This window comes from Gavia stellata, chromosome 6 (assembly GCF_030936135.1).
Source record: "Gavia stellata isolate bGavSte3 chromosome 6, bGavSte3.hap2, whole genome shotgun sequence".
Taxonomy (NCBI): Eukaryota; Metazoa; Chordata; class Aves; order Gaviiformes; family Gaviidae; genus Gavia; species Gavia stellata.
The window spans coordinates 2077412-2089821 of record NC_082599.1 but is presented as its reverse complement, the minus strand read 5'-3'; the positions used below and the strand labels follow the sequence as shown (position 1 = coordinate 2089821).

The 12410-nt window shown below is 41.9% G+C and overlaps 1 protein-coding gene across 1 annotated transcript in view; it reads right to left on the bottom strand.

Moving 5' to 3' along the window:
• Nucleotides 1-353: 353 nt before the first annotated feature.
• The window catches only part of MYL3 (myosin light chain 3), a 37477-nt gene continuing 25420 nt past the window's right edge, over nt 354-12410 (bottom strand). The window contains exons 3-7 of the mRNA XM_009807629.2: nt 9827-9976; nt 8835-9008; nt 6203-6280; nt 4659-4694; nt 354-1182 (exon numbers count right to left, since the gene is read on the bottom strand). Coding sequence (XP_009805931.1) covers nt 4666-4694; nt 6203-6280; nt 8835-9008; nt 9827-9976 — 431 coding nt within the window. The 3' untranslated portion in view covers nt 354-1182; nt 4659-4665. The remainder of the gene's footprint in view (nt 1183-4658; nt 4695-6202; nt 6281-8834; nt 9009-9826; nt 9977-12410) is intronic.

The window sequence follows — 12410 nt, the reverse complement described above, 5'->3', positions numbered from 1 at the left end:
TTGCATCCTGGTATTACAATATTCCACTGATTATCTTCCCTCCACTAAGTTTCCAAGTTGTCTGTTTTAACAATACCTCTTGCTTAAATGGAGTGTCACATATTTAGATTTTTTTTGTATTTCCTAACAAACTGTACCAGCCTCCAGCTGCGTCTTTTCCCACCCCCAAAGATATAGCTTTTATTTTTTTTCTACTTTTTAAATTATTATTCCCCAGAAAATGAGCCAACTTAATCCATGTGCTTTTTCACGCCTCTCAGCTTTCCTTTGCCTCTACAGAGGTTGTTCCCAACAGCGTTTATTTCCCATTTCCCCTTCCCTCACACAGACACAGAAATAATGATGAAACTAGGTGACAAAGAATCCCAAGTTTTACTCTGAAAAGCTACAGGACCAAGATATGTATATGAGAACAATCTCCAGTTTGCACTGGGAAAGACATTTTACTTGCTTCATAGGTCAGACTGTTGGAATGGGAAGGAGTCCTTGTGGAGAAGGGATGCATTTTAGCAAACATTTTATACATTTCTGGTTTACTTTGTTTTTTTCCTTTATGTCTTCTATGTTAAAGGTGGTATCTTCCAAAGCTGAGAAAAATGTGAACAATATTCAACAAATGCCATGCTGATTGCTGGGCATTCTACTTTTACTATTTTTCTCTAAAGATTAAGAGTATTCCTTGTATACATGAGATTTATACGACTGGTTTAGTTTCTTTTCTCCCTTACCCTCTTACAGCTATTTTTTTAACAAATGCAATAAACACAAAGAGAAAGGTCCAGTTGTTTTGGAAGGAAGAGGGGAGGGAAGGATACGGCTAAATGACAAATACATTTTTTGATTGATTTAGCCGTGAAAAAAATTACTCCCCTTTTTTCCCTTCTTCCTTAACAATTTTGTATTGCTGTTTATATTCTGTATCAGGAAAAAATGACAATGCCCAGGTATTCATAGTTCAGATTCCAGTTTCTTCAGTTTCCTGAGTGTATTGAATCTCCACAGAGGCCACTCTCTTCCCATGAAGAAACAAGACAGAACAAACAAAAAAACATTCATCTAAATAACTTTAGGGACAGCACATTTTGTAGCTCTGTAATGGGAATCTGGGCTGAAAAATGAGAAGACATTCCATTACATCGAAATCCAAGGCCAGCATCTGGGGTTCTCGGCGCCTATCTTGTCCTAAAAATAAAGTTATTTTTAAGCATTAGAGGAAGAAAGAAGAAACAAACAACACCACCAGGAATCAGCCTCAGTCATCCTTATGCATCTGTACTCAGCTTATTGGCAGCAAGGTCTGCAGCTGAGTGTCTCTGCACTACAAAGATGCCAACTGACATCAGAGAGCAATCGCATAACAGGACAAAATACCCTTAGTTAGTCCTAGCCCTGCAATCTTACACTCAACATGTAAATGATGGACAAAACATGGGAAGCAGTGATATGGAGAGGCAATATATCCAGTTCCTGAACCACTAGACAGTTTCTCCCACTTCTGTTATCCCTCTATTATCTGTAGGCAGTTTCCCATCGGCAACATTTGAGCACAGGTATTTCTCTTAGCTAACACCTAGATTTCAGGCAGGATTCAGTTCCTGAACTGTAAGCATCTGAGGCAATTTGAAAGACCCAAAGCATTCAGAACATTCCCGTACAGATGGCAACTATGACATAGTGTTCGTGGGAGATTTGTCCTTCTCAACATTAGCAGCTGGACTCACTGCATCTATGTCCCTTCTTCAGATGAGGTGAATAATGCTGCATTCTCCACCTAACTGGACTTTTTTTAGGTCTGGAAACAGAGATACCCTGCTTTCATGTAGACACCTACTTGTAGGCATTTTAATGTGATGGGAGCCGAGGAAGACTCTGTCAGCCAGTCAAATACTGATGGCATATTCTAGGATTTCTCCTACAGTCACAGGAGTTCAAGCCACAGGGCTCAATCCACTTCCCCACCCTCAGCACCTAGAGCCACTTGAGATGTCCTGGAGTACCCTGCCTGGCTGCCAGCTGCCGGAAAGCTCTAGTCTGCCATGGGCTCTGCATCCCATCGGTGAGGCCATGGATATATGAGACACCTGGAGCATCTCAAACAACATCATGAAGCTACATGTGGGACACCGAACTGAGTACACACTATGGACTGTCCCTCCAGCTGTACTGCTGTACTATTTGAGCTTATATATTTAAAGTTAAATAGCATGGTTTTGTAACACAATGATTATGTTAGAGAAGTAGGTATCTGAACAACTCTGACAACATCCAGTTTGGTCCCAAAGATGTTCTTTCCCAGCATTTTGGGCTGTTTGATCAGCTCCCCTAAATGGGTATGCAGCCAAGAGATAGGCCATGAGATAAGGTTGACTCTGCTCTTCACGCATTCAGTCACATGGTAGGAGGAGAGTTGCGTGTATTGCCTTCACAGGGGGTCCATGTAGTCCACTGCACATATCCCACAGCCCCACTCCACACTGCAGTGGTCATTGGACCATAAGTCTGGTATAGTGTTTTCTAGCTATGTGAGAAAGCTTAATGTGTTCTGCTGCCCACGTTTTTCCTGCCGAATTGTGTAAGAAGTAGATGTGTAGCCAATCTGGGAGTGTTTTCTACAGCAATGTCTACTGTGAAGGAAGACTAGATGGCTATAATCCTGAGGAACACTTGACCTGGGGGGGCTGAAAAAAACAGTGGAAGAGTCACTAGTTGAAGATGTAATTGATTACTCTGTTATAAATAGTACGTAGCACCTGGGAACAAGCCAGTGGAGATGCTGTATATAAGAAAAGACAATACAGAATAGTCATAACAACCATGCTCAGAAAATAAAGAAAGAGAAAAGGAATGACACAGTTCAGTTCTTATATTGGGATACAGCTCTAGCTTTCCTCCAGCATATGGGAATGGCCAAGAAACACGAGCCACTACTTTATTTTTGGACTCAGATCCAGATTCCCACTGAGTTCAAATCCAGTGTTTTGGGATTTGTTTGTTGTATGCTCTATGGCAAAGGGCCATCACCCTTTCAAGGGTAAAGACTGCATTTGTCTTTCCCTAAACGTGCCAACAGCAACACAGCAGGGAGTGGAAGATGCCACTCCTGAATGATGCCCATCATGGCTAATTGGCAAATCAGTGGCACATTGGCTCTCTGGGAGTCAGGAGCTCTCAGCTCCCTTTCCAAACCCATCATAAATGAAGACACTCTTGCTGGCCCCTGTGCTGCAGCTCCCAGCCTTGGGCCAGCTTTCCAGCTTACCACTGCTCACTTCTTCTTGGGTTGCTGACGTTGCTTTAGGTGACTAGAAAGACTTTTGGCATCGGAATGGGAATTTCCCATGGCAGTGGGTTTAGGATAGGATTAAGGATTGAAAACATCTCTAAACAACAAGTAAGGATCATGCTAGCTGTGGGGTTACCCACTATGGCTGTAGGCCAGTCCAGATCTTTGGAACAGAAAACTGGGAGCCAGTTTTGGAAAACTGAGTGCATGTTCAGAGAAGATAAATGCCTTTAAGAAAGAAAACTGGACCATAATTAGAAAAGAAACCCACTCGTATTTTTTAGCCAGTTTACATTTTGTTCAATTATGTCTTGGAACGAAAGTCCCAAAAACCTGGATGTGACTCGTACTTAACCCCCTCCCCGGGGTGTCAGTGAACATAATCAAAAGTCACCACACAACAGACCATCGGTGGGCTGGGATAATATCAGCTCCAAAAGCAAAACAAAGCCAGGCCTGGTCAGGACAGAGTAGAAAAATAAACCAAAGCAGAAAAAAAAACCAAAACCCCAAACAATCAAAACCTGAAACAAGCAGAACAAATCTGAAAGAAGCCACTGCTTTTCCCAGTTTATCAGAAACTTTGCAGAATAGATGGAGTTGGTTAACTCTCAGGTCAGACCTTCCCCAAGAGCTGAACAGACATAAATAATGGTGAATGCCAGTTGAAAACAGCGGGCACCTTTTCCAGGAATACAAAAATAAATGATGACCAGGAAATACTGGAAATAAAGTTCAGCTCATTTGCAATGATGAGACAGAGATATCGTTAATGGTACTGTGGTTTGGAGAACACTACTGAATAGAGCCAGAAGATGTGCTGGACAAAGCTCATGTCTTTTCCTGGAAAGCCAACTCATTTGCCAGGAGATGTTGGAAGCCAGATTTATGGAAGGCCAATAATTATCCTCCTAGTGTAGGTTCAGCGACATAAGCATGCATTACTCCTCCTTATCTACTTGTCCTTGTATTTTTCACCCACTCTTTCTCTAGTCACCTCAGTTCTATCTCCTTGCCTTTTTAGGAGAAGTCTAGGAGCAGGGACTTGTAAGTGGACATGAAAAATACACATCCTTTGAAGTTTCCAGTCAATCATAAAGGGATGAGCACTTGCTCTTTGGAAACCAAATCCTTTTAGGATATATTATGTTGGACTTCTAAAACAAAGGTGTCCAGATTTACCAGATAACTGCAGAAAGGTTACTGATTTTCTGTGCACTTGATAGGATGAAGATAACATTTTACTCATTCTTGTCCTACTTCCTTGTACAGCATGCTAAGAATATTCTCTCTCTTTTATTAGCCACTTATATATTCTCCAAGCCTATCTCAGATGCCAAAAACAAAATAATAGGATATGCAAGAAGAGACTCACCTGGCATTCAGTTAGCCATGATATGTTTCACAAAAGCTGGAAACAAGAGAAAGAGAAGGGTCATTTATCAATTTCCTTTCACTGAGCTTGGTAATGTCCTGGGTATCTCAGCTTGGTTGTTATTTAAATTGACTCTTCTTGCTTCCTCTGATTCAATGAAGACCACACCACTTTGTAAATAAGACTCCAGATACCAGGTGCTAAATGCTTTGTAAATCCTTGAGATTATATATACACAGTGCAGCGTAGCCAGCAGTCTAGGTAGCCAGTGGAAATGAACACATACATCAGTTAATCCATAGCTTGCGTAATCCCTTACTCCTGGTTGCCATATGGAACGGGCTTTCCAAAACATACAGCCATGAGAAACTCAGGGTCCTCATCTTGCAAGGCTTTCAAGACTTCAGCATGTTTGTACTAAGTCAGGGGCCACTGAAGATGCCTTGATTTAACCCCCAGAATCCACAGCAGGTCACCAAGTCAGGTATTGTGACCTTATCTCTCCAGTTAACTCAGGTTTAGAAAAAACCAAGGTATTTCAAAGTCAAATTAAGCTTTTGTTTCAAGAAGTTTTGGGGATTATTTTTCTCTGTTTAAAAAAGCATTCATTATATATAATTTTGAAATTCAAAAAGAAAAGTAAAAATACATTTTGCAGTAAGGAATTTTTTTTTCCTTCCCAATAATCCCCCTATGCTATGAATTTCTCTGAATTCAGCATAAGTTCATGAGTCATTTGGGTAGGCTAAATCCACAGATTTCTACCAATAAAATGTTTCCCTGAGCTCAAATCACTGGTATAGCATTTGTAAGTAGAAGGAGACCACCAACTCAAATATTCATAAAAGGCTCAATGAATATGACAGACCAGCTAAATCACCAAGGTGATACAATCATCAGTCACCAGTTAACCTTAAGAAGGACTCAGCTGCATACGATAACATGTGTTCATGATCCCTATTAGAATATTGTGGTTTTATTGAACAGCCTGAAGCATGTAGGCTTGCAAGATGCAGGAGAGAACCATGGTCCACTTACTGATGACCAAATCCTTTTATTCTGGCTTTCTACAATATCAATGAAAGAAAATGGAAGGTCTTTGGAAGGTCTTGTAGGATTCTTAGGACACCAAAGAGGATGCTAAGGATAATATCTTTTGCTGAGTTTTTGAAGAAAAACTTAGTGATTTTCTGTAAGGAAGTCTCAAAAGGGTTGTGTATCCCTTTTTGAGAGGACAACGAACTTTGGGAGCAGGTAGAAAAAATAATACAATTTTTTTTTTAAAAAAAAGGCAAGCAAAATAAGAATATACAGCCCCACCACCTGAAAGGGCCACAGCCATTCAGCTATGGAAAATACCAGTAAGCTTCAACAGATAGGGTAGATCAAGTGAATTATAGAATCTGAATTGGTCTAAAATTTGGAAAAGCACACATCCTGATCTTTTGGAGTCAGATCTTCCACAGGTTTGAACTTTGTCAGGATAATTGCAACAAAACCTTCAAGCACATGACCACTGTTCGGACCGGAGTGATCGTACCTACCTTCATAGTTGATACAGCCATTGGCATCTTCCTGACCAGCCATTAGCTTATCAACTTCCTCTTCAGTCAACCTCTCACCTGGGTGGAAAACAAAATGCCTGTTTAGTACCTGAACCCTTTTTTAAGAATTTACAAAGCACAATTCAAAAAATCCAAGAAGAAAAAAGAGAGTGAGAGAGAAGAGGGGGAGATTTTCTCTTCAGAATAATTTGTGGTGCTGACTGCTAGGAAAGCTACTTTTGAACTTGCAAACTAAGAAAACTTGATCTGGAAACCAGAAAGACAGAATAAATATGGAAACCCACATGATATTATGTTTATATACTCATTCTTCTAAGAATAAGCTGTCTCTAAGTGCCAAATCTTGAAGGTTTTAGTCAGTTTGTAACGGAGTCCTCACTAAGTAAACACTTAGGAGAGTCACCACCTAGACTGCCTCTGAGTTTGAGGTTCAGGAAGATTCCAAGATCAAACTTAGGATCTCTGTTTTGGATCAGGATCACCTAAATATTAGGTGCCTATTTGCTTGTAAGGCTTCATTCTGGTTAAGCACAGACCAACCCAATTCATGCCCTTATTCTGATATTAGGCACTGATTTAGGGTGAGATCAAATGAGCTCCAGAAATGTAAGGGAGAAATTTGAGGGGGATTTCACAGAATCATGGAATCATAGAATCATTTAGGTTGGAAAAGACCTTTAAGATCATCATGTGCAACCATAAACCTAACACTGCAAAGTCCACCACTAAACCATGTCCCTAAGCACCACATCTACACGGCTTTTAAATACCACCAGGGATGGTGACTCAACGGCTTCCCTGGGCAGCCTGTTCCAGTGCTTGACAATCCTTTCGGTGAAGAAATTTTTCCTAATATCCAGCCTAAACCTCCCCTGGTGCAACTCGAGGCCATTTCCTCTTGTCCTATCACTTGTCACTTGGGAGAAGAGACCAACACCCACCTCACCACAACCCCCTTTCAGGGAGTTGCAGAGAGCGATGAGGTCTCCTCTCAGCCTCCTCTTCTCCAAACTGAACAACCCCAGTTCCCTCAGCTGCTCCTCATCAGACTTGTGCTCCAGACCCCTCACCAGCTTCGTCGTCCTTCTCTGGACATGCTCCAGCACCTCAATGTCCTTCTTGGAGTGAGGGGCCCAAAACTGAACACAGCATTCGAGGGGCGGCCTCACCAGTGATTGTCACAGGGGGACAATCACTTCCCTAGTTTTGCTGGCCACACTACTTTTGATACAAGCCAGGATGCCGTTGGCCTTCTTGGCCACCTGAAATCATAGAAATGCAAATAAAATAAAATGCATTGGGTGTGCCCTGCTACACATGTTGTTCCACTTTTCCATCACTGAGTTCCAGCACACAGGAACAAGTCTTCAGCTTATATGAACCTGTGAAAATTCAACTGATTTTTTCAAAATTGAACAGAAAAGCATGCTAATTTACAGAGTATTTGGCTGTGCCTAGGATTTGACCAGCATTTAGAGATGCCAGTCTAAACAAAACTGTTAATTCTTAAGATTGAAATGCTTCCTATCAGTACTTGAAAATCAGACATTGCCACATGGTTCTGGGTTACTGGAAATAGAAGGGTAAGTACAAAATTATTTCTTGTAGGTCTGTGAAACTCACAAAACTGCAGAGGGTGGTTTCTTTGTCCCAGGTAAGATTACTTGGGCAACAATCCTGACCCTGTGGAGGTTTTTTTGTCATCACTGAATTTGGTCCCCAAACCGATCCGACAGCACCAGTGATAAAAAGGAAAATAGCATTACTTTATTTTCTTATTCCCTGTGTCATTAATAGACATGGATGTGTCATTGAATGAAAACCCCTGGACATAAAATATTTAGCTTTTTAAATTGATATCCCAGGTCAAAACCCATCATTGGAATCCTTTGGTCTAAATCAAATCTTGTGGTCTAAATCAAATCTCTCAAATTACAAAATCTCTTTTGTAAAGGCTCATCCTTTTTTAAAATAGTGGACAAACACTGGTAGAAAAAGCTGATCTTGAGAAAGGCTTACTGGATTCAGAAGACAACATGTCAGTGCCTTCTAATCCAAATTGGAAACCTGCCATGAAGTTACAGGCAAATTTTCTGTCCTGCACTCATTCTGTTGTCATCATTCTCTGTGAAAAACTGAGCTTCTGAAGCCAAAATTTGAGAGGATGGAGAAATATTGATCCCTTCTTTAAAAACAGGAGCTTTCCATTTCAGAGGCACTTCTGTTAAACATATGACTGATAAAAAAGTGCTTCATCTTAAAACTTTTCTTGAAGGTGCAGAAAAATGGAGACAAATATTGAAGGAATAGATGGGGTTTCCAATGTCTGGATAATTTTATGGTGATAGAAATATAATATTTATTGGAGAAATAAAACACTAGAACAAGGAAGGAAGGAAGGAAGGAAGGAGGAAGGAAAGACAAATATTTGAGCTGTAGGCCAGTGATTTTTAGCTTCATTATTAAAGAACTTTTTTTGGTCTTTATAACTGAGGACAATGATGGCTGAAGTCTTGCTCGGTCATTTTCTCCATAAAGGTTACCTGGAATGATACAAGTTGTATGGGAAAGACCTCAGTGATGAAACTGAATAAGGAAAGGTTCACCTTACCCAGCGTAGCCAAAACGTGGCGGAGTTCAGCCCCCATCACTGTTCCATTTCCCTCCTTATCGAACACGCGCAGACCCTCCACAAAGTCCTCGTAGGTGCCTGTGTCTTTCGTCTTGGAAATATGCTGGAGCATGGGCAGGAAGGTCTCAAAGTCAATCATCTTGGAGTTCATGTCTACAAAGACACAGATGGAAATGAAAGTTTTGGTGGATTCTGGGAGAGTTGAGGGCTAATCATGGGGCATCCACCATGGGTAGGTGGTGAGGGTAGAAGAACTGTGGCAATAAATGCCAGCTAAAGGGGAGAAAAGAGCATAGAAATATCATAAGTACAGATGAAAGAATGGATAGAGTAGGAAAGAGGTCTGACAAAGACAGACCATGAGTTTTTAATAGATAGATAGATATGCCCTAGTATCTGACATATGCAAACATCAAGGAAAGAAAATACAGTTTCATGCACCATAAAAGCATGAAGCTAGCAGAAGACAGTAAGAGAAGCTCATTCCTAATAGGAAATCAGCTTTGCTTTACAGTCTTATAATAGGAGATGTTTAAAATCATGCTAGTAGAGGAGCTTCAGAGCAAATAGGCAGGACCAGGGCTGTGTATCCCATTTTCCTGATTCTTTGCCTTTCAAGAGCATCTTAGGGCATTATGGTCCCACATGACTCCTTGTCCCACCTGCCACTATGTCATTGCCATATCCTGACATATCATAGTTGTTAATGAGGGCCTAATTGTCAGTTCCACCTCAGAGGAAGGAAAGGACAGAGAAGCACAGAGCCATTAAATTAATTCATTCTCCTAAATTTGAGACAATTATATTGACTGCAAGATCATTTTTTTCCTCATTTACTTTTCTGCTAGTGATTTGCAGAGGCTTTGTTGTTTCACAATTAATCTTTCCATCAGAAAATGGACAACTCATTGGCTTCGTGAATAATTCTTGGAGTGATCTTTTTCAAAAGAAACACAGAGGAGGACACCAACCTTCAGGTTTAGGTCTGCCAAGTACTTTCATGACCTCAGCCTGGGTGGGATTCTGCCCCAAAGCTCTCAAGACATCTCCGCATTGTGCGTATGTGATTTTCATCTCAGATTTAGGAGTCCGGTCAAAGAGTGAGAACGCTTCCTTAAATTCTGGAAGACAAAAAGATAAAAAGAAATGGATGTCATCCTCCCTCAGATAAAGTCAAAGCAAGCCTAGACCTTCCCCCTAGCTAACTCTGTCTGACCCTTTTATTTTGCAGCTTGGGAACAATCTGATGAGCTTTGTTGTTGCTGCTATCTGCAATGTTTGTGTTCCTCCTCCCCTGCATTTTCCGATTCAATCAGGGAATGGAATCGGAGAGGTCAAATGCTCTTCTCGTGGTATTTCCGTCACAGCTAACATGGGGAAGTGCAGAAGACCTTATAGAAATGATTGGCCTTGAGAGCTTTCCAGCTCATCAGGAGCACTCAGGATGGCACAGAATTCAATAGCAGTTCTGCTGATTAGTTAACTGGATATTGTATTCAGCATTATACACTTAGAGAGCAGTGGCACAGCCCACTGAGATAAAGGACCATCTCTGTTAGCAGGTAACAAGATATGCCATCATAACCTGCTGGAATAATCACACAACAAGCAGTCTATTGGTGGGGGAGGGTGAAGGTATGTGGCAAACCTTATAATTTATCAGTTGTTGTATTTAACAGTGTCAAGGAGCAGATCTAGAAGAATCCTCTGATTTTGCTTTTTTCTAGCACCCAAACCAATCGCATCTGGAGAAGTCAGGTTTGATATGCCATCAGCTGTTGATGTCAGGCCAGATCTCATGTGTGGAGATGCAATCATTCCCTGCAGTGGTTTCACATCTGCCTGCTTTCCCCTTTGTGCCCATGCAGAGCCCTTCTCCTTGCAAGCCAGCCAGCTCCCCTCCGCAACACTATTGTGAACATATCCTCAGGTCTTCTCTTTACTTCTGGCCGAAGAGGGAGTCCCTCCAATACCTTGACATGAGCATTCCCATGGGAGAGGGTCCCTGTTCTACCATTAAATAATGGGGTCAGTGCAGGATCCCAGGGGAGACTTCCCCAGGCACGCTAGTTACTCAGGCTTGCCTCTCTCTATTGGAGTTGCAGACACATTGCAGGGACAGAGGAGCATCTCAAGGCACAAGCAGCAGTAGTAGGCTGTAATTCTTTAACGAACACACTGCATAGTGCACGGTCTGCAAGTAATCACAAATATCCCTTTGGCTTTAAAGCTGTGAAGCCTGAATCTGCCCCTTGCCCTGCTGTTACCCTTCTGTATATGTTTCCCTCCTGCTCTCCAAACACAGTAAGGCTATCTTTTTTTCCCTAGATCCTGACTCATTCAACCAATCAGCCATGCACTCTGCATGTCAGACTTTCTCCATCTTTCCCTTCTCAATTCCCTCTCCTCCTCCTTATTGCCCCTCCCTTTTTTTCTCTTTCTTCTCCTTTGCTTATTTCCCTCTCTCCTTCCTTCTTCCAGTGTTGCTGGGTTTGCCCCTCCTCCTTTCTCCCTCCCTTTTCATTTTTATCATTCCACTCGTATCTTACTCATTTCCTTCCTCATCCCACACTTTCAAACAATGATGCATTTTCTCATTTTGGACTCATTAACACTCTTTTTGTTTTTTTCTTTGCATTCTCCTCTTTGCTCTCTCTGCCTTTCTCTCCCTGCCTCTCCCTCCTGGATCTTTGCCTCCTCTGTCACCAGCCGGAGCCCAGGTCCCATTGGCAGCCCTCACTCCAGCAGAGGGCAATGGTGGCTTTTCTTGGGCTCCTTGCTGACAGTGGAAGACGGGGGCCAGAGACCCACTCCCAGCTCTGTCCTTTCCTGGGGGTCTCAGCAGCTGGGGTGGATGAGAAATACACCTACCTCCCTGAGTTACTCATCCGCCTGCCGCTTACCTGCTCCCTGAGACCAATTTCCTCAGCACCCTTCGCACCACCTCCTAAAGGCTCACAATTCATCACAGTCACTGACAGCTCACATTTCTCTCTTCCTTTTTTTTTTTTTTTTTTAATTTAAAATCAGATGTAACTACCTCTCACCAGACCGTTGGCCTGTGGGTTTGGAAAGCCCATTTTATCAATATACAGAAGCAGCCTTTTTTTTTTTTTTGCATTTGCATTTGCATTTGCTGGCTTAATGCAAGTTTCCATCAAAGCAATGAAACCAGCATGGCTATGGTCTCCTTTGTCCTCCTGCTAGCCATTAAACCACTGGCAGGAGCAGTGTATATTTTCATATGCCTAATTGCTACCTATCTTCTCATCTTGAATAGCTCATATTCTTCTCTTTTCAGCAGTTTAGGGGGCTGAAGAGGCCAGGAATCCAGTTTCCTAAATACACATTGCCACAACCAATGAATGTCACTCGCAGTTGAGTCAGGAGTACATGCAAAGGTGGGTGTGTTACCCATGGCTTCACCTACAGACCATTCTTCTCCTTCTGAGACCAACATTTTGGAGGCTAACATAACACTGAATCCTTGCAGGGAGGTAAGTCTGGCACAGCAAAGTCTTGCTTAGCAAGAGGGTTCAGAGTATCCTAGAAAAT